The sequence below is a fragment of the Acartia tonsa genome, chromosome 1 (genome assembly GCF_053477335.1).
Source record: "Acartia tonsa isolate MP-2025a chromosome 1, ASM5347733v1, whole genome shotgun sequence".
NCBI classification, from domain to species: Eukaryota; Metazoa; Arthropoda; class Copepoda; order Calanoida; family Acartiidae; genus Acartia; species Acartia tonsa.
The window spans coordinates 48779834-48800667 of NC_137260.1; the positions used below are offsets into that span (position 1 = coordinate 48779834).

At 38.3% G+C, this 20834-nt stretch overlaps 1 protein-coding gene across 1 annotated transcript; it reads left to right on the forward strand.

Annotated features, from left to right (window-relative positions):
- The first annotated feature begins 15886 nt into the window (after positions 1 to 15886).
- LOC145322662 (uncharacterized) lies at positions 15887 to 17927 on the forward strand. Its single transcript, XM_080164849.1, has 5 exons — positions 15887 to 15998; positions 16411 to 16478; positions 16937 to 17020; positions 17161 to 17197; positions 17399 to 17927. The coding sequence occupies exons 1-5, from the start codon at positions 15953 to 15955 to the stop codon at positions 17488 to 17490; spliced, it is 327 nt and encodes a 108-aa protein (XP_080020975.1). The 5' UTR covers positions 15887 to 15952; the 3' UTR covers positions 17491 to 17927.
- Positions 17928 to 20834: the final 2907 nt, after the last annotated feature.

The window sequence follows — 20834 nt, forward strand, 5'->3', positions numbered from 1 at the left end:
GTTCATACTGAAGGGGTTGGAAAGACAAAAGTATAAGTACAGATTCTATATATAACATATCTCCGCCCATTTCCCTATCCAATTTAAATTTTAGCTAACAAAAAATAGCTATTTGTTCTGAAGGGACGGAACAATCCTAATCATAGAAAGCTTCGCTTTAAAAAAAAGCTTATTATATAAGTTTTACAAGCAGAGAATCAATACAAAACAAACAGATTCTATTTAAAAAAAAAAAAAGATTAATTTTGCAGATTTGTAATTGATTGCTTTCTACCTATTCCCTAGAAAGGTCCAGGTCATGCTCTAACTAAGGATCTCACTAACCGCTGAACCAATGAACAATAAAGCTTCTTAATTAAAAGTGAAAGTTAAATTTTGTTTCTTTTAACTTTTAAAACTGCTCATATTTAAACATCAAGTTCCTATTGTAAAGATTTATGGGAAGGGGTGTTAATTATATCTACTGCTGTTAAAAACAAAGCTTTTCTATAATTGGGGTTGGTTTCACGTCCGTCCGTCTGTACATCTAGAACTTATAGATTAAGAAAGTGGAACAACTTTATAATATTAACTTATAATTCTGTTTATACTTTATTCTGATTATTCAGTTCTGACAATCTACAAGTGTTACTGTTTGTTTGTACTACTGATTCGCTTTTATGGATGTTGTCATCCTTGTTGATAAACCCTCTGATTTCCTTTATTTGGCTAAAGTTAAACAGAGTTGCCCCCCCCCCCCCCCATATCCAATTGAATATGATTTACTACTATTTTCTGCCAAAATAAAGGTAAAAGGTAAAACATGGACAATAATAGTTATTTCTTTCATTGTATTATAAACGGCTTTCCGCGGATATAGAATGTACAATTATAAGATTAAAACCAGTTTTTTTGGCCTCGAGGTGCCGAAGAAAAAAACTAATTCTATATTCTAATCTCCCTCCCCCCCCCCCATAAAAAAAGTTGCTCTTAAGGATGAAGGAAGATCTCGACCATAACTATTTTCGGATAGATTCACCCCCTCTCTTTCTCCATTCCCTTTGAACTGGATAGTTCTGGATTGTCTATTACAAAACTTGTTAGCGATAAGATGTTTATACAAGTGCGCCAATGTTTTTTTTTATAAAATTGTTAAAAAATGACATCTGTTTGGTTTTCCTTTGCAATTAAGCTTTTTTTAAGGTACAGGGAAGGTTTTAACTATTTTGGGAGAGCGTATCTCCACCCTCCCAATTTAAAATCACACCCCCAAATTTTTTTTCTGAATATTTCTTATTAAAACTCAAATTAAAAAGTAGAAGGGCGGTTGACTTATCCCCCTCCCACCTTAAGAACACCTAGAGGCTTCTTGGGGGCGTCCGTTGCCCCTAGTCTTTTTTAAAATAAAAGCTATGTCTTGCATTTTTTTTCAATTAGGTGTTTGATCACGAATTTCATATGGTAAAAATATTTTTCTTATTTAATTGTTATCCTAATAAGATAAAAGTTATGCTTGAAAATTGTTTTAATAGCTATTATTATATGTTGCGTTTTTAGATAAACGTCAGAATTTGCGTCAGAATTTGCGTCATTTGCGTCATTTCTATTTCAGATTTTTATTACCCGTCATCCTCTTAAGAATTCATTTGTAGTTCAGGAAGGGAGCAGAGAAAATAAGAACGGCTTGTTTTTTTCCTATGCCTTGTAAAGTAAATCATATTCAATTGAATATGGGAGGGGGGGGGGGGGGTTAAAAAACCCTGTGAACACACCCCACCCCCCATAATCCTATACAATAGGAAGTTTAAATATGAGCATTTATAGAAACAACAAGGATGACAACATCCATAAAAGCGAAGCGCTGAACTGGTAGGACAAACGGACATTAACACTTATATAGTGTCAAAATTGAATAATCAGATTCTAAATGTATAAGAGTCGATGCAAAATTGATTATAGAGTTGCTACGCTTTCTAAATCTTACCTAATTACTGCAGGAATCACTATGCAAAGTTTGAAATCGATAGGACAGTTCTAACATGCCTAAATTAACGAAAAAAGCTATCTGTTACGGACGGACGTACGGAGTGACGGACGGACGTATGGACGGACCGACCCTAATTATAGAAAAGCTTCGCTTTTAAAAATTAACTTTTATGTGAGACAATGTTAGATATACCTTTGTAAGAATGTGTTTCTAAGGACCAATTTTTAAAAGCGAAGCTTTTCTATAATCAAGGCCGCTCCGTCTGTACATCTGGAACTGATAGATTTTTTAGAATTTAGGCATGTTAGTATTGTTCTATTGTACAATTTAGAAAGCATAGCAACTCCAAATATTCACTTATAATTTTGTTTTTACTTAAAAATTTATATTCTGATTATTCAGTTATAACAACAGACAAAATACAAGTGTTAATGTTTGTTTGTACTACTATTTTGCTTTTAAGGAAGTTATCATCCTTGTTTTTTATCTCTCATTTTATTCTTAATCCTCTCCCTCTCCCATATGTTGACCCGTTTAAGATGACCCCTTCTTAAGTTACCTTGGAGTATTATCATAAGAACCTCATAAAAAGGAGGGAAATTTTAACTGAAGATAAATTTTTTTTCTGCAGTGCCGCTACTTTACAAATACGAACTGTAAAATTACAAGTCAAACAAGATTAAGTGGTTCTTTGACAATCACTATTTAATCTGGACAACATTTTGCTTCAGTAAACAATGTTTATACTTTATAATGACGTGCATATTAAGTAAATATTAAGTAAAAAAACCTTTCAGTGTTAAAAATCTTATCTATTATACAAATTTTATATCTATTTAAATTTTTTCATGTATATTTCAACAAAAAAAAACTTTAGCTAGAAAATTTTTTTTGTAATATGCGAAGGTTCCGTGATCATATGAACATGCTAATTTATTTGAGAAATCCAATATTTTTAAAAAAACTCAAATTGCCCAATAAAATTAAACGGTCTAGCTAAGTTTTTGAAAGGGATAATTAGTGATTTACAACGATATCCTGGCCGTATGAAAATGTATAGCTATTTCAATATTTATCAAATACCTATTTAACCCCTTTCTTTCACACGTTTAACCCCCAGTATGAAAATTAGGGAATTTAGCAATATTTGGCACCAATTTTAATATTTTGAAGCCGTAAATTAGTTTTTGAAACTAACGATATGACTGATTTTTTCTTTTAACATCCGCGGAAAGCTTGATATAATACAATGCAATAAATAAATATTACATATTTGATATTTGAAATTATACTTTTTGAAATATCTGTTCTCTTCCTTCATATGACAAATTGATTGTGTAAGGCAGGTTCATAAATTTAACCTAAAACCATTTTACAAGGGCATACTAGACATCAAGTAACGGAGATTTTTTCATCAATTTATCCAAATTAAGAACAAAATAATAGAATTAGGTATATTTAGATCAAAAAAGTGTTAAAACATTTTAAGGAAGGATAACTTCCATCCCAAAAACTCATATATTTTAACAGATTTTTGGACGGCCACACTATGAATCCGGCTCCAGCTAATAGAATGCACTACGGCTTTTACTGGCGGCTCCATAACTTTACTATAAGCATTAAAGTAAGTTATCATGATAACTATATCATATCAAATAAATAATTTATAAATTCTGAAATAATCAATGAAAATTAAAAAAACTTTACTTTTAGGTAAATTTTTGGTTAAAAAGGGTTGGATTTTAATTTTACACTACAACACTCGTTGTTTTACACTTCTACCCGCCTGACAAACGTAAAGATTCCATTTGTAAAATATGCTTTTACTTCCAATCGAAGACTTTAATAGTTTGCAATTGCACAAACCAGTTACGTTAACCGACCAATATTACAGCCAAAAATGGATTTATCATGGATTTTTAATGGATTAAAAAATCTTTCTTTTTGTATTCTTAATGGCATTTAAAAATGATTATGTCTCTAACCCATATTCAAAGTCTAATTTGTAATCAAATGAACTAAATGTACTGTCTTGAAGAAAGGTAGAATATCTTTTGATAAGATACTTTCTGACTTGGGAAGCAGATACCAGATAAACCATTATTATTCACACCTCCCCTTAGTATGATCAAGATTTTTAGTGCAGTTACATTGTCCTCCTTTTCCAATTTTTATGTTAATTAATTTAATCTATTAAGATATTAGCATAGCATTTGATTAAATAGGTACATTTTCATAATAGTAAATAAATGTAAATTTGTTTGTTTTAATGATCATGTAGTTGGCCATAAACCAAAAAGCTTACAAATCAGATTTTTTTCTGCATAAGATGCTTATATACTTACTTACAAGCACAATCAATCGGATTTAAAATATTTTTTTTCTCAAGAAAAACTGATGAGAACACTCTAAGATATGTTCTGGAATGTTTTATTTTTTGGCTAAATACATGGTCTTTCAAACATCAAACGAACACACTAGGTAGACGTTATTTGGTAACTTTTGTGATATAACTTGATTAGATGAAGGAGACGTGTGTATACCTTTCCATGTTTGCACAAAAAGATGGATCATTTCTAATATCTCATTCTTTTCTTGATTGATGGATTTCTGCGCACTTTTTACCTACTTTTTAAACTTTTGTCAGGGAAAATATTATCTTTTTTCTGATTGAATATTTTCTCAACTTTACATCAAGATATTAGGAAATTTAATCTAAATTGAAAGAAATTTAAAAAATCAGAAATATTTATCATATTCATCTGTTTATATCAAAAATAGACGCTTTTATGGCAATCTATGTCTATGTTTGTCCGTTTGTACTTGCGTTCCTTCTTCCCATCCGTTAGAGATGATTTTAATTGTAGATTTTATATTTTTGTCTTAACCATGACACTTTGGTTAAGTGTGACTTCCGAATTTGCGGGAAGTTCTAGAGATCTTAGTCTTACGGACAAAACCCCCAACACCAGGAACCATCAAGTTTCAACAGCAGGTTTGAGTATAGATTTATTGACACAAACTATTTCAAAATCCTGAAATTACAAAATCAATTAATACAAAATTCCAGTTTTTATATCCACACAATATTATTTGCTTTTTAAAAATCTTTTTTTTTCTACGGTTAAAGAATCTTTGGGTACTTTTGCTTTTAAGGAAAATTATTTGGTTTAATAGATCATTGTTAAATGCATAAATATAAGCACATAAAAATTACTAAAACATAATATTTGAATCATAATAAAGTTTCACGTGTAGCTGGCTAAAGCCTTTAAACTTAATAAATCCGTCCTATATGCCATACAACTATTTGTAAATGAAGAAAAATCTACCTGAAGTTCTTATGGTTAAAGCACCTGGCATACTAGGGTTATTCACGCACTCTGAGACCAATGATAGGCCCGACTCAATTCTCCGAAATCTTTATCCACACACATATAATTCAAAAGTAACGTGGAGAGACCCAAACATAAACAATATTCAAATGCCGCGACTCTTTAGGAAAAGGAAAGTTAAACAAAGACGACATTTTTTCTGAATTGGAATTATAGAATAAGGAAATTAATTTTGATCTTGATAAACACAAAGCTTCCTCGAAAAGAGGTTAAGACAATTTTGTTGTGGTTTAATCGATTTTACTGGTATTTAATCTGTAACCTATTTTGTTTGTATTTCTGCCAATAACTTGGTAAATGTGATTTTTGAATAGGTTTTTGCCCTTTTTGTTGCTATGTACATAACCCTGATCAAATAAAATCTACTAAATGGTGTCTGTCCGTTCATAATTAGTACATAAATATTCTATAATTCACTGAATGTCTGATTTACTTTGTATTCACATGATATACAATTCTATTATAAAAGCAAAAGTTTTTTTTTGTCTGAAGCTTAATATATCTACAATATTAAAATAAAAATTAATATACCTTTTTTGATTTTAAGAAAAAGTCATATTTTTTTGTGCATGTTTGATCACTTTTAATTAGACAATAACAATACCCCCCCAAAAAATAAAATGTTTGTTTATGCCTTTTTATAAAAGGAAAAAATAATATTTGTTTTCTGGACAAGTATGCTTCCTTACAATCTTTGTATGATTGATTGTGGTATCCGCCTAGGATAAATGGCAGACACCAGAGTTCAAATGACTACGGCAGTGTGAACAGACGTGGACACCTATACAATAGAGAAGCTACGCTTCTCTAGCAATCACTAAATAATAAACAGAGTCTATTCAGTTGTTTCTTTATTGAGGGTCTAAGGATTACTAACGTTATATACAACAAACAATAACTACACAGATAGGAATAAATAATCATAAATAAAATCAATATAATACATATACAATAGTCAGTTTGGGCAATAATGATCCCCCATCCCTGGAAAGGGTGGGGGGAATTAACAATACAGCTTAACCATAATAAGGCTGTCAGAATCAATCATTAATTTTAGGCATAGGGAGGGGGTCGGCAGACCCCTTCCCCAGGACTCGGGGGAGGGCCCTTGGCCCTTCCCCGAACCCAGGTCAGGGTTGCCATAGGCATGGCTCACGGTTGCCGAATACCACAACTCTCCCCTCGGAAGGCTGGGAGGGGGTCTCCCTGCCAGACTTCCGACAGTGGTTGAGGCCTTCGGCCCGCTCCTTAGGGCTAAGTTATATACAAACGATAATGATTCAATGGAATCCTAGTGGTGATTTTCAGGGCTGATGGGCTCCCAACGTGGGATAGAAGGTAGAGGCTGGCTTTTGTTGGACACGTAGCTCGGCGCCAGCAGGTGTCAGGTTGGCGTGGGGCACAGCCGCTGCGGGGCCGGTCAGTAACGGGGCATTCTGGTTGTTGTTGGCAGCGGCTGGGGCACTGGCTACCAAGTTGACCGTCTGAGCGACAGCCTGGCCTCCCGAGGGGCCGCGGGGCTTTCCAGAGTGTGGTCCAGGCCTGCCTGGGCGGTCATTCCCACTATCGGCTGATTGCATGGACACCATTTCCTCGGCTGCTTCCCGGCCGATAGGAATGGCATCCCAGTCTACTGAAAAGTCCCGGGACTTGGCATGGGTGAGTCTGGCTCTGGCCAAGGCCTTACGGTACAAGGTTGGGTGGTACAGGAACACTTGTGACATCGCATTCATGGCGGCCCGTACACCTCCTTGTGCGGCTGCCAGGGAAATGATGGTTAAGTCCCCCAGCAGTTTGAGAATCAACAACAGCAAACACAGTATGGCTGCGCCATCTCCCCACTCGTGAATAGCTTGTCTGAACCCAGCCCAGACATCCAGGGCGGCTTCTCCTTCCTCCGCCAGTCGGTCGATATCGTAGGACACGATCCCATGGTCTCCGGTGGCTGAACAGCTACCTTGCTGAACGCATGAGCCATAAGACAGGCCGGTCAGCATGGCGGCCTTATACGCTGGGAACGCTAGCAGCTGCTGCCAGTCGTTCAGCTCAGCCTGCGAATACAAGCCTCCCGAACTAAAGTCATCCAAGGGTTCTGTCAGCAGCTGCTTGGGCGTATCCAGCGGGGGTGGCCTCTTCTTAGGTGCGGGGGTTAGCTCTATCCAGCCTTCCTCCGCGTGCACAGTTAGGGGGTAGGTGGAGGAGCAGGGAATCTTGGTGGCGTGGCCACTATACACCTTTGTCACGGCGTCTACGAATCCTGTGGGTTCCACTGGTACTTTGTCCCAACATTCATTGCTCTCACGGACAACATATTTGTTGCGTTGGCAGGTAAGCTGGAGCAGTACATCTCCCCTCAGCACAGAGAACGTGCTCCCCTGGACACGCACCGGGTGGGCCGGGTCTAGTTGCTGGAGCTTCCAGCAATTGGCCGCTACTTCTTCTGCCGCGGTGCTTCTCATTCGTGTCTCCAGGGTAAATCCAATGTAACCTGCATGTATCTGGGCCTGCAGGGGGACATCCACATCCATGGCCGATACTCTGGGCAGCGCTGCCGCGGCCGGGTCAGCTGCCACGAACAATGCTGGGTGGTTGGTGGCATGGGCCTCAAAGTTGCAGTTCACTATTGAGGTGGGGGTGGTCATGTTGATGAAGAATTGGGCTTGATGGTCAACCAGGAACGCATCCATCACTAGGCTAGGCTGGAGGCTGCGGATCAGCCTCAAGGGGCAATCTCTCCCCAGGTGGTCCCACACGTAGGTGGCCTCCCCAGTGATGCAAGACAGCTCAGAATGGGGACATTCTAGGGTCAGTTGGTCAGATTGGGACTCCACCCGTCCATTCTCCACTACATAGGTCTCTTCCTTGACCAGCAGCCGTCGTTCCTGGAGCACTAATTCATTGCGGTACAGCTGGCCCTCGAAATGGACGTCCTCCCCTTCACAGCCCACCCCCTCGGGGCTGTTGACCAAGGCGCCCACCATATCGAGGGTGAAGAACAGGGGATGGTTCAGCTGGAACGTCAGTGGCTGGGTCTTGCCTGGCAGCGTGTAGACTCGGTTCCTGGCCAGGTCTCGGCACGTTTCTGGATCAATCTTGGTTGGCCTCATGAGGGTGGGGACCAAGGTCACCTTGAGGTGACCCCATACCCCACACCTAAATGTCCACTGGGACACGGTGAGCTTACAGCTATATCCTGTTGTTTCCCTAATCTTGACTTGCTGCTGTACCTCATGGCCCAAGGGCACCTCCTGGTGTAGCGGTTCCGTGCTACACATCTTCTCCTTGTTGTAGGCTGTGACATGGGTGGGGTTGGCGCAGTCCCACCCTACCAGGACGTAGCTAGTTGTAGGCCACACGGCTGCGAGCAGTAGTCCCCACAGAACCATCCACCAGTGTGAGAATCTACCAGACAGCCATCGACCTCGCGCACGCGGCTGGGGATCTTCGGCTCGGACCACGGCTGCTTCTTGGGGCTGGACACGGCTGGGTTGCTCCTGGCTAGATACAAGTTTCCATTGAGCGTTATCTTTGGGTGCCCGGGGCATCCCGATACCCTCCCCAATGACAGACTGACAGGCGACTGGCGCCTGCCTGGGTGTCGGCTCCCCTAGCCCCAAGGGGTCCCTTCCCTTGTCCATGGCATGCCCAGTGGCATGGGGCTGAAGTGCGTGTGGCACAGGCTCGCCCTGGATTACGTCCCTCCCCTGCCCTAGGAACTCAGGTGCATGTGGCACAGGCAAGTCCTTATATCCCCAAATTTCAATCTCCCCAGCCTCTGGTGCGGGAGGCACAGGCAAGGCTGGAGGGTTACAATACTTTGGATACAATACATTTGTCAAATTTAACTTATCCTGGGAATGATGGGCAGCTGGGTTCCCTCGGCTGGCAGTGGGCGCTGGATGGTGTATGGCTGGGCTCTCCCTACGGGCTGGTGGCGCTGGCTGACTGGGGGTGACGGATGTCACCCCTTCCTCTGGGGCTGCTGGCTCGTTCCAGGATCCAGGTATCTCGGTGGCGGCGACGGTTGTCGCCCCAGGCACCAGGGTGGGGGCGCTGGATAGCACCCCCCAGTCATCGCAGGTGGCGGCGCCGGATGGCGCCCCATACATCGACTCCGATGCGCTGGCTAGCGCCTCCTGCCTCTCTCGTTCAGCGGCCGCCAGGGCCTCTCCGTACACCGTCTCAGTGACGCTGGGTAGCGCCCCTCCACTCTTGCTGGGTAGACTCGGTCTGGCAGGCCCCATCATGTTGAGGCTGAAGGGTTGGGGCCTCAGGACTTCTGGCTCGGCGATGTTGTTGGGCTGCACGAACTCCGGCCCCAGGTGGTTGAGGCTGAAGCCCAGGCCAACCCGGTTGGGTTCAGCCGCTCCTCCCAGTACGTTGATTCTAGCTGGGACGGTTCCAAACTGCGGCATTCTGTCGGCTCGGCCCGCTGCGTTGGGGGCGGCTGCTTGCTGGGGTGTTGCTGGGGGCGCGCTCCCTTCCATGTTGGCTACTCTGCTGGGCTTTCCTGGGGGAGCGCCCTTGTCAGCAGTGCGCCTCCGGCCGGCTACCTGGTCCCAGTCGGCTATGCACTCGGCCGCCGTATGGCCGGCATAGTGGCAACGGTCGCACTTGGCAGGACGGTCACGGCATGGCTGGGTGCGTCTCTCTTTTAGGCTGACCTCCATAGGCGTCGGACAGTCTCGGGCTCGGTGGCCTTTCCCTTGGCAGCGGTAGCAGCGACCTGGAATCTTGTCATCTGGGGCGACCTTCCCCATCTGGTGGAGACCCGGAGCCAAGGCGCCAATCTCCATTGGCGCTGACTCATCATAGTGGGGCAACTGGACGCTGGCTGATCCCGTGAGCCCGTCGGTGGCGTCCACTAGGCACACACCCTCCTTCAGCTGCTTGGTGATCATTGTGACGGTAAACATGGCTCGCCTCGTGTACTCAGGTACCGAGGCGATCTCATGACCCATCATTTCACGTTTCACATTAGCGTTACGAATGCCACGATTTAATTCGTCTATCAACAATTCAAGGTCCTCATGGCTATAGGCCTCCCTATACAAGGCACACTTTGTGGATATGTATGCTTGTATAGGTTCTGTCGAGTGTTGCCTGTAATCCCTGAAGGCTTGCTTCAAAGTCTGGGATTCAAAGGCTGGACGAAATAACATTTCACACTTGGCCTTGACTTGTTCGTATGTCAAGGCTTGGCCTGCCTCGCCAAACAGATGAGAGGCCATCTCCGCCGCTTGCCCCGCCAGTGATAGTAAAAGGGCGTTGCGGCGGTTTAGTGTGTCATGGGGAGGCACACGGTAAGCCGCCCATGACATCTCGAGTCTCCGGATGTGGGAATTCCAGGATTGCTTAGGCGATCCTCTATACTCCGGCAGGTTACTCAGCATCAGCTTGCGGTACTCGGCTGGAGCCGGCTGGGGATCATCCTGGAGCCATCCTTGGAGCTGGTCGCCTCCTGGCGCTTGCGGCTGCTCCATCGGGTCAACGGTTCAGCGGCGGGACACGAAGTTTTAAGTCAATACTATAAATGGTTTACACTTGAGGCTTTCTAGCCTAGCAGCCAACACTGTTTATCACTAGGTTGGTAGTTTAACTACAAAGATGTAAATTAGGTGTACCCAAAGTACTTGTCACTAGTTTTCTGAGTTGTAGAGTAGGCTGGTAGGGGTAGATAGCTGTTGAGGGTCTGAACTGCTGTCAGGAACTGATTGGGTTTTCCTTTATCACACTATAGATAGGAGGGAGAAGCTTGCAAGTCTTGTTTTCTAAAAATATCTCTGTTGGATGCTATGGAGTAGCTCCGCTCCTGTGTGTGTGTGTGTGCGTGAAATGTCCTTTCCTTGCAACGCGCTTACGCACCGTCAGATTCGCGCACACAGGTAAAACGCGCACCTATCCCTCAACCCGCTCTCTCATTGGTCCGCTTTGTCTTATTCGTCCGTTGAATTTTGTTATGCGTCCCGAGCTCTGCTGCGCAACCCGTAAATGGCGCTCTGTTCTCCCGGTCGCTATCTCCACACCGTGGGCGGACTTATTCAAGTGTGGGTAGGAAGGGGGAGCGCGTGAGGGGACGGGGTAAAACCGTCCGTTCCCCCCTATGGAGAGGGGGGGGAGTGCTGTGGGTTTGAGGTAACTGTGTGGTGAGGTAATTGTGCCCTTTCCTTAATCCTGGGCTTATTGTTATGTCACCTCGATTGTATTTTCTTCAATGGATGGTGGGCCCCTCCCTTTCCGTTGGAATAAGGGGTGTATTTGTTGTGCTGAAGGCTTGGGGGGTTAGATTGTTTATCAATGCATTGTTATATTACATCTAGGTTCTATTTTTGGCTTTATCACAATACACAACAGATTTGCTTACCAAGCCTGTTCTATTTTTAGTTTTATCACAATACACAACAAATTGTTTACCAATCCTTGCTCATAAATCTATTGTTCAGCCTTCACACTAGGGTGGTAATCCCTACAATGTGATATAATATCTGCTTTTCTAGATGGATGGCTGCGCTGTAGCCTCTCAGGATACTTGGAGTTAACGTAGTTTTCTTCTGCTTGGTACACTACACTCGTATGTTCGCTCGCAGCTCGCAGCTATTTGGCTTGTTTCAGCCTGTCAGCGGCAGGGAATGTCCCGTCCTGCAGCGCCGTGTATCCGAATCCGGCTGGTGGCGGCAGGGAATGTCCCTTCCTGCAGCGCCACTGGTTCGAATCCTGCTATCTCTTGCAGTAAATGTTGGCCTATTTTCAGCCGTTTACACTTAGTTGGCCTGTTTCAGCTCGTCCGCAGGCCTGTTTCAGCCCTTGAGCGCTCAATTCTCCGTTAGATGTCGGCGCTTCTCGCGGTTCTCCGTCAAGTTTCGCGGCTCTCCGCAGTCTCTCGTCCGATTTCGCTACTCTCCGCAGCTTGGGTTCCGCCACACTTAGTGGTCTTTCGCTAGATTTCGCTTCCACAACTGCCGGATGCAGAGTTAGACCTTGCTATCCAGGGTGGGTAATTCAGGTTGCTTGTGTCAGTTTTGCCAGTTTCACTGCTGGGAGTACCTTAGCCTCAGCTGCGCGTCTGCTCTACACTTGTGGTTTGCCGTAATCTCACACAGCTGTCACCAAAAGTTGTGGTATCCGCCTAGGATAAATGGCAGACACCAGAGTTCAAATGACTACGGCAGTGTGAACAGACGTGGACACCTATACTATAGAGAAGCTACGCTTCTCTAGCAATCACTAAATAATAAACAGAGTCTATTCAGTTGTTTCTTTATTGAGGGTCTAAGGATTACTAACGTTATATACAACAAACAATAACTACACAGATAGGAATAAATAATCATAAATAAAATCAATATAATACATATACAATAGTCAGTTTGGGCAATAATGATCCCCCATCCCTGGAAAGGGTGGGGGGAATTAACAATACAGCTTAACCATAATAAGGCTGTCAGAATCAATCATTAATTTTAGGCATAGGGAGGGGGTCGGCAGACCCCTTCCCCAGGACTCGGGGGAGGGCCCTTGGCCCTTCCCCGAACCCAGGTCAGGGTTGCCATAGGCATGGCTCACGGTTGCCGAATACCACATGATAACTTCCTCAATTTATAGGTATTATCCTTTAGTATCTATATGGAATTATTGGACCTCCTTTAACCGTGATCGGAAGTATCCTATTAAATAAACTTATGCTCATTAAAGCATCATGTCTTTTTATTTATAACCAACTGAAGATTGTTTTTAACATGAAACACTGTGTATTGGACTTATTAAATAAAAATAACATGTTTAATTAAACTGTGTTGATCACTCTATCCTTATACTAAAGTAACAGGATGTTTGTCTGTGTGTGTATCTGTGTGTGTATCTGTGTGTCTGTACCGAAGGATCTCGCTAACCGCTGAACCGATTGGGTTCTCCTTAACAGGGTAGATTGTCATAAGGTTTTTAACTATTTTGGGGGAGGGTACCACCACCCTTCCAAGAGAAATCACAATAAAATCGAAAAAAAAATTGAAATATTTCCGCCGCATAGTGTTGCTAGCGTAGTCACGCTAGATTAGTCGCGCTGCGTAGACTCATGAATTTAACAATTGATAACATAGATAAGTTATTTCTCAAATTAGATATTTAAAATAAAAAAAACATTTATAGGCCACTAGAGGCCTCTAGGGGCGTAGCCGCTAGTGTTAAATAAAGTAGTAAGGTTTTTTGTCTGTAGCGAAGGATCTTGCTAATGGCTAATCATATATGGGTCTCCTTTACTGTGAAGCTATTTATTGGTCCAGAATAGGTTTTTAGCTATTACCCCTAAACCCCCCACTCCCCCACCTCCCACACCTCAAGAGGACACTAAGAGCGTAGTCGTTAGTATTCAAAATTGTACCTAGAACAATGGTTGAGATAAGCAGCGCAGCAATCGAAATATAACAATATACAAAAATCAACCAAGAGTGTTGAACTTGTCTAAATTTGACAAGTATTGCCAAAAAATTACCATTTAACTTAATCAACTTATTGATGAATTTTCTTCGTATACTGCACCTACGTTCGTGAAAATCAATTAAGATTAAGTTAGGGTAATACTTGATGTTTTATCTATTAAAAAATTACGTAAATAAGTGCATGGGGTAGGTTATTTTATGTAGATATTGTTACTTTGTTCACCTATTTTGCAAAGTATAAAAGAATATTTATCATATATGTGTATGTAATATGTTATTGTACAAAACAAGAATATTGGTAAATCGATCTTCGTAAGGTCAGAATACTTGGGAAGTCATTAGGCATGCAAAACCTGAAACAAAAAAGGTTTTATGGACATCTATAATACAAAGTAGAACGATGTCTGTCTGTCTGTTTGTCTGTCTGTTTGTTTGTCTGCCTGTTAGTTTGTCTGTTTGTAGCGAAGGATCTCGCTAACCGCTGAACCGATCGGGTTTTCCTTTACAGGGTAGCTTCTCATAGGTCCTGGGAAGGTTTCTAACTATTTTCAAAAATGAAAAAAAAAATTTCCTCCCCCCCCAATTTTTTAAAAATTTTTCTTTTAAATCTAAAATACGAAAAATTGGTTTGAATAAAACTCTTGGGGCAAAGCCCCTAGAGGCTAAGGGAGAAGCCGCTAGTATTATATAATGTAACCTTTTTCTATTTATATTTTCAGTAATTTTTATTTATTAAATTCTTGTTCTTTTGAACCTCCTGTATTATGAAGATTCAAAGGACAAATAAGTATCTACTCTATAACTAACTTTGTCCGCCATTTCGTGTGGGATATAGGAATGCATCACCCCACTTGAAGATATGGCCCTGAAAGTACAAAATTAAAGTTTGTTATACCCAACCGGCCACCCCCCCCCCCCACTCCACTCTTTCTTAGAGTGAAACCGCTAGCTGTAAAAAAGTATGAATCTACTTTTAGTATCCTCATTTCCTATAGTCATATCTTGTATTTTATACTTTTTAAAAAGAAAAATATTCGGGGCTTGGCAGTCGCCAATTTGGTGGGCTTTCCGCGACCAGAGATTGAGAAGAGAGGGCGGGTTTTTCCAAAATATCTTTTTGGCAGCCGTTTTTTTATCACCTTCATTTGCTTAAGAAGATAGTAATTTTTGCAGGAGCTGAACATGCAACTGGAGTAATAAAGGCGAATCTTAAAAAAAAGACTGCGGTTTAATTTCAGTATCAAACCATGATGGGGGACCTCAGGCTTTATGCTGCTGCATATTCACTTCCAACATTGGATACTTGCAGTAGCAATCAATCCAACAACTAGGCGGCTAATTTATTTGAATATGTGGCTGAAGATCCCTAAAAAGATTTATATTCGTTATTATAGATATAAATCATGGTCTTGTGTGTTTATATGAGGTTCAGACACAATCTTATTAACCATACCCACGAATACAGGAATAGGTGACTTTATTCAAATCAATATTCTAAAGTTTATCCGTTAATAAGTAAAATCTTAAAATTGTCAAGACTTAAAGTTTTGAATTTCTTAGTAAAAAAGGCATGTTTTTTATTTTTTCTCTATTTTACCTATTCTCGAATTCAAACCCTCGTCTTAGAATGTATAGTATATTTTAATTAAAAATAAATTATCATCTTTTTAATTATAAAAATAAAATTTAACAAAAATTCGAGAACCAAAGAATTTATTTTTATGCAGAAGAAAACAATAAAATGTCAAATTGAATTTAACATATTTTACCACTTAAAACATCAATTTCCCATAAAATATAGATATTTAGAAAAATTTTCTCATTAATTAATTATTAATTTTTATGAAATATGTTTAAGAATAGCATCTTTATAATAATTGTAAAATATACACAGCAGTACAACAAGGTCAAAAATTTCCAAAAGAAACGCTGCGAAAGAATATCAATTAAAATATTTATTTCAAGTATCTAATGCAGGACATATTGACGTATGCATAGCTTACCCTAATTATTGAAAAGCTTTTCCTTAAAAAAGCCGAAAGGCTCTATTGGAGGGTTAATATAATCTTCTATCAAATAAATAAGAAAACTTCTTTTTCTTGCACACTTGCATTAAAGGCTCAAATATCAATTCAGTTTTTGCTATCAGTGAAGCAATGAAGTTAATTGTTTTACCATTTATTCTATTTCTTGTGTATACAGGTTGCTGTTTTAATACATTTTTTATCTCAATGTACTTATTCTAAATTATATAATTTTAATTATACAAAAAAGGTTGATAACATCCATAAATAGTGCAGCTATTTATGTTTGGAAAAATGGACAAAGGGACAGATGTTCAGCAGTCATAAAAAGAAAAAGAAAAAATTAAAAATCACGAATCACAAATGAGAAAAAAATATTTGTGCATTTTTATGCATGACTGACGAAGCAAGTAAATTATATAATGAATGCTCATCGGTACATGGAATTTACACCAAAAATTTTAGCTGTCTATCCTAAAAAGTAGCCGAGGAAATTACATTCTTCCAAAGCATTACATAAACGTTAAAGATACAGTTATGTCTAAATGGATTTAGATACCTAAATTTGTATGATTATACCTTATGTTCAGAAAGTAATAGTGAGTACATAATACAAGATTGGACGTGTTACCAAATTGAATACAACAAATGTCTAAATGTGAGTCTATTAAAAAACGTTCCAATTTTAAAGAAAAATCTGGTGATTATCATATACTTGTATTTTATTTTAGTACCTTAGGCTACTTCTAACAATTTCAAGACTATTAATCTTTGATATATAGTAATTTGGCACAATTTATAACATTGGTTAGAAATTTTAAAATTGGACTTTTAAAGTGGAAAAAATAACCTGTCCTTTGCAAACCTAGTTATTTTTGTTCTATTATTTGATTCAGAAATCGATTTATAATTACTTGGATATTGTACCAAATATATGCCTACTCTAATAAAATGGTACTTCCAGCTGGCTAACATAAGGATTCCCCCATCCATCCCATATATTCTATCTACTGGAGGAACCTATTGACCAATAAATAAACAATAAATTAGCAATATAAATTGACGGTTAAGTTTTCCCTGACATAATATCCACGTATTATAAATCAATTGATTCAGGGTATGAAAACTGAATTTGGGTCCCCTCTATGGTGCAAGGATGTGAGCAACGAAACAATTTACCAACAAATAGAGTGTTCTCAGGTATTTGTATATTTTTTTCCAATGCACAATAATTTTTTTCCTCGTACATTGTAAAGGTCACATTTTGATATTTAAATATCTAAAATGCAAAAACCATTTAAATTTTCGAAAAGAGGATCTTCTAACTTTTATGATTTTAGAACAATCTGATACACTTCACTAAATGGGATGGATCAGGTAAGTTTGCTCAATTTTAAGAAAAGGATTTATTTTTTGTCAATACTTGAATATAATAAATTTGAAAAATGTGGATAAAGGATTCTCCTCTTAATGGTTAATTCATTACACATAAAAAATATATTTATCCATATATATTTGTCATTAAAATCGAATTTCCATTTTTAAACATTTTTTAAAATTTGACACAATTGTATTCAGGTATGGATGGAGTGTTTCACAGTGCCTCCTGCCAGCTGGCATGTCCAACTAAACCTGGAAAATCTGGCAAGTCAGGAAAGCAAACAGTATAGGAAAGTCATAATTCATAATTGTCCCTTTCATTTATATCTTTTAAAATTATAATTCAGAAGCAAATCTGCTCTAAAAATTAAACAATTTTTATAAGGACAAACAAATTAAACACACTTACTCACTTATTAAGGAAAAAACTTCCAGAAGAGTTATTGCTTTACTAACCACCAACAATAGAATCCAAAAAATATCCCTAGAATTATTAATCAAGTCTTAAATTTTTAAATAACATTAAAAAGTTAAGAATTATATTGGTTGACTATTCTCAGATTCAAAACATTTAAATGGTTCTTTATTGCTACTGGTGCTTTCATCCTATTTTTGTTTTTCATATTTTTTATAACTTAACATAATAACATGTATGTAATTTGTATTGATTGTTATATAATAACAACAAAAAATAAAATATAAGTAAATAAATCTTTAAAAGAGAAAATTAAGAAAGTGTTCTATGATTCACGCTGTCTGTACGGAATGGGTTAATCTTCCTAGCTGCTATTTAAGATAGACTGCTGATTTTTTTGCTAAGATCTCCCTTACCACTGAATATCCAGTATAAAAATTACTTTGTCAATAAGTCATGCGACAAACGATTTGTATATATTGATATGAAAGTTTTTGTGATTATCTGTTATTTATTTTATTCTTCTTATTTCTATTACTTCCCCTCTTTTAATACTTATATTTGCGGGAACTTTTGTTTAATGAAATCTTCCAATTTTTAACATTTACAAAACAGCCTGCTTTATTGCATCAAGATCCATGACATTAGGAAATAAATGTCTGTATATGAGCTCAAGTTTTCCAAGCGATAAATGTTTAAAACGCATAGTGCTCCAATAATCCGTAATAAACTCTCATTGACCAGAATGACAAGACCCATTGTTTTTACTGTATGAAGAATAAATTCATTTTTTTATTTCATGTTGCTATTTTAATTATATTGAAGTATTAAATTTCTATCCATAAAACAGAAAATCTAAATTTATAATATAGTAAATAAAAGAAAACTTAGTTTTAAAATAATTTGATACTAGCGATCTGTGCGTAATGTGGTCAGATATTGAACTAAAATTTAACAGTTTAATTTAACTAAACATTTTAACCCTTTCAGGACAAAAATTTGAAATAAAAATATTAAGATCCTAAAATAGTTTAAAGAAAGAAATCGTCAGGGAGAAGATAATGGAAGAATAGGGTTAATAGTCAGAATTAAGATAATCAAAAGAAAGTAAATAAAATATTGAATAAACCTAGCCAATAGCGAGATAATTATATCGAGCCCAACTCTAGTATAAGAAGAGTGGCAAAAAATATATTTTTTTTTCCTTAGAACATATATCTATTAGTAAGCTATCTAATTCACTAATCCTGTTACATTTTCCAATTATTAATACTCTATTAGGATTATACAAGATAAGGATAATTATATTTCTTTATCTGTCACTAGCGGCTACGCCCCCTAGAGGCCTCTAGGAGCACTTGAGAAGGCGGGGGGAGTTGGATTCAATAATTATTTTTTTTTTTTTTGGGGGGGGGGTCGACTATTCTTCATTTTTAATATTTGGTTTTTTTTTAAAATAAAATTGTTTCAAGTGGCGATTTCTCTTGGGATGGTGGTGGTACCCTCCCCCAAAATAGTTATAAACCTTCACGGGAAATATGAGGATCTACCTTATCAGTTCAGCGGTTAGCAAGATCCTTCGGTACAACCAGACAGACAGACAGACAAACAAACATCCTGCTACTTTATTATAAGGATTTAAGAAATATTTCGCTATAGTATCAAATATATGTCCAGATTGTATGTGCAAGAATTCAAGTATTACAATGTCCATAATAGCGAAGTTAGTTTCCTTTAGGGTTATGTTCTTGGGTTAAAATACAGCCCAAACCATAAAATTTACATATAAACCCATTAAAATATCTCAAAAAGACTATGGCCCCTAAACAGCTTCCTTAAAAATTGTAAACAAGTAAACAAATTTTTTAACATACCTACTACAAATATTTGACTATCTTGTCTTAATTTGTGTATTACTAATACTTAACAACTGACAAACTAACAGTAAAATTGAAAGGCTTTGTAAATAATCTTCCATTTTATCTAAATTAAATTACTAATTATCTGCAGTACTTTATTCAAATGAATATATTAAATTTGCGCAATACTATTTCTTTAATTAATGTTGGTAACTATTTTGAATATCAAAAATCTCCATTTTTAAGATTAAATTAATTCAATTCTTTGCTTTTGTTATGCTGATGCGACAATATACAATAAATTAATTTATCTGCCTATTATGATTAACAAAAATACCCCTTATGGAATAAAAATATATGTGGAAAAGTTTTTAAATTTGTACAGCTTAATAAAAATTTAATCTTTGAATCTGGTTAGTTTCCCCTCGATTCGAGACATTTCTGAGCCATTCTAAAAACTTATCACATTATAGACAAATTTCCACGAATAATAGAATTAATAATTACTATCTTGTTATTCTGGGCCTTCGGCTCCTTGGGACAAAACAAAGAATTTTAATTTTTTACTATCCTGCGGAAATCTGTCTATAATACGATGCATTAAAAAAAAACTATTGCTGTTTGTGATTTCTCTCTCTATTTACTTCACAAGTAAGCTAAGCTTTACATAATTTGCATGATTGCAAAATATAAGAACAACACTTCAGCTAATCTTTTTACAAATTTCCAAGTAAGATAAATTGGGCCACTTTGTATTGAAAAGTAAATGCAAAAAAGTAAGTAAGGACCTTTTTCGTCTGCTAGCATATTGTTTTCTGCTACTTGGCTGTGGTTATATTCCTGACACTAGGTCCATGGGATGGGGACATTCAGTTTTTAACCCCTTCCAGCTCTAGTGTTTTACTCTAATGTTTCTCTCATAAATTATCCCAAAAAAGTCAAAATTCTGCAAATAATTGTTTTCAGGGATAAGGGATAGGAAACCTGGCCATTAATTAAGTCCCGGCCTAGATTCTAAAGGGATATTGCAACTATTACAAATTCCTATCAAACTGGCGGACGCTCCCAAGTAGCTATCGCTCTAAACCAATAAGAATCGGCCTGTTTTTAACAACCAATCACCAATTGGCGGAAATTTTAGAAGCAGACAATTTTAGAAAAAATAATGATTTCGTCTGCTACTAAAAAATAAATATAAATGGTGTTAGATCACAATAGCTTAATTATTAAATCTGCTTAGAGTTAAACATTAAAAAAGGGCCATATAGAAAAAACAAAAATAACGGGATTAATTTTTGGAAAGAAGGTAGCTACAAATTTTCATTTGGTAGTTTATAAATTAGATGTTGTATTTTGAATT

Excerpts from the sequence above, each read along its gene's own strand:
- LOC145322662 (XM_080164849.1), top strand. The coding sequence starts at position 15,953 with ATGAAGTTAATTGTTTTACCATTTATTCTATTTCTTGTGTATACAG. Across the intron at positions 16,479-16,936 it reads AATACAACAAATGTCTAAAT|GGTATGAAAACTGAATTTGG; the intron begins GTGAGTCTATTA and ends CAATTGATTCAG. Across the intron at positions 17,021-17,160 it reads AACAAATAGAGTGTTCTCAG|AACAATCTGATACACTTCAC; the intron begins GTATTTGTATAT and ends TTATGATTTTAG.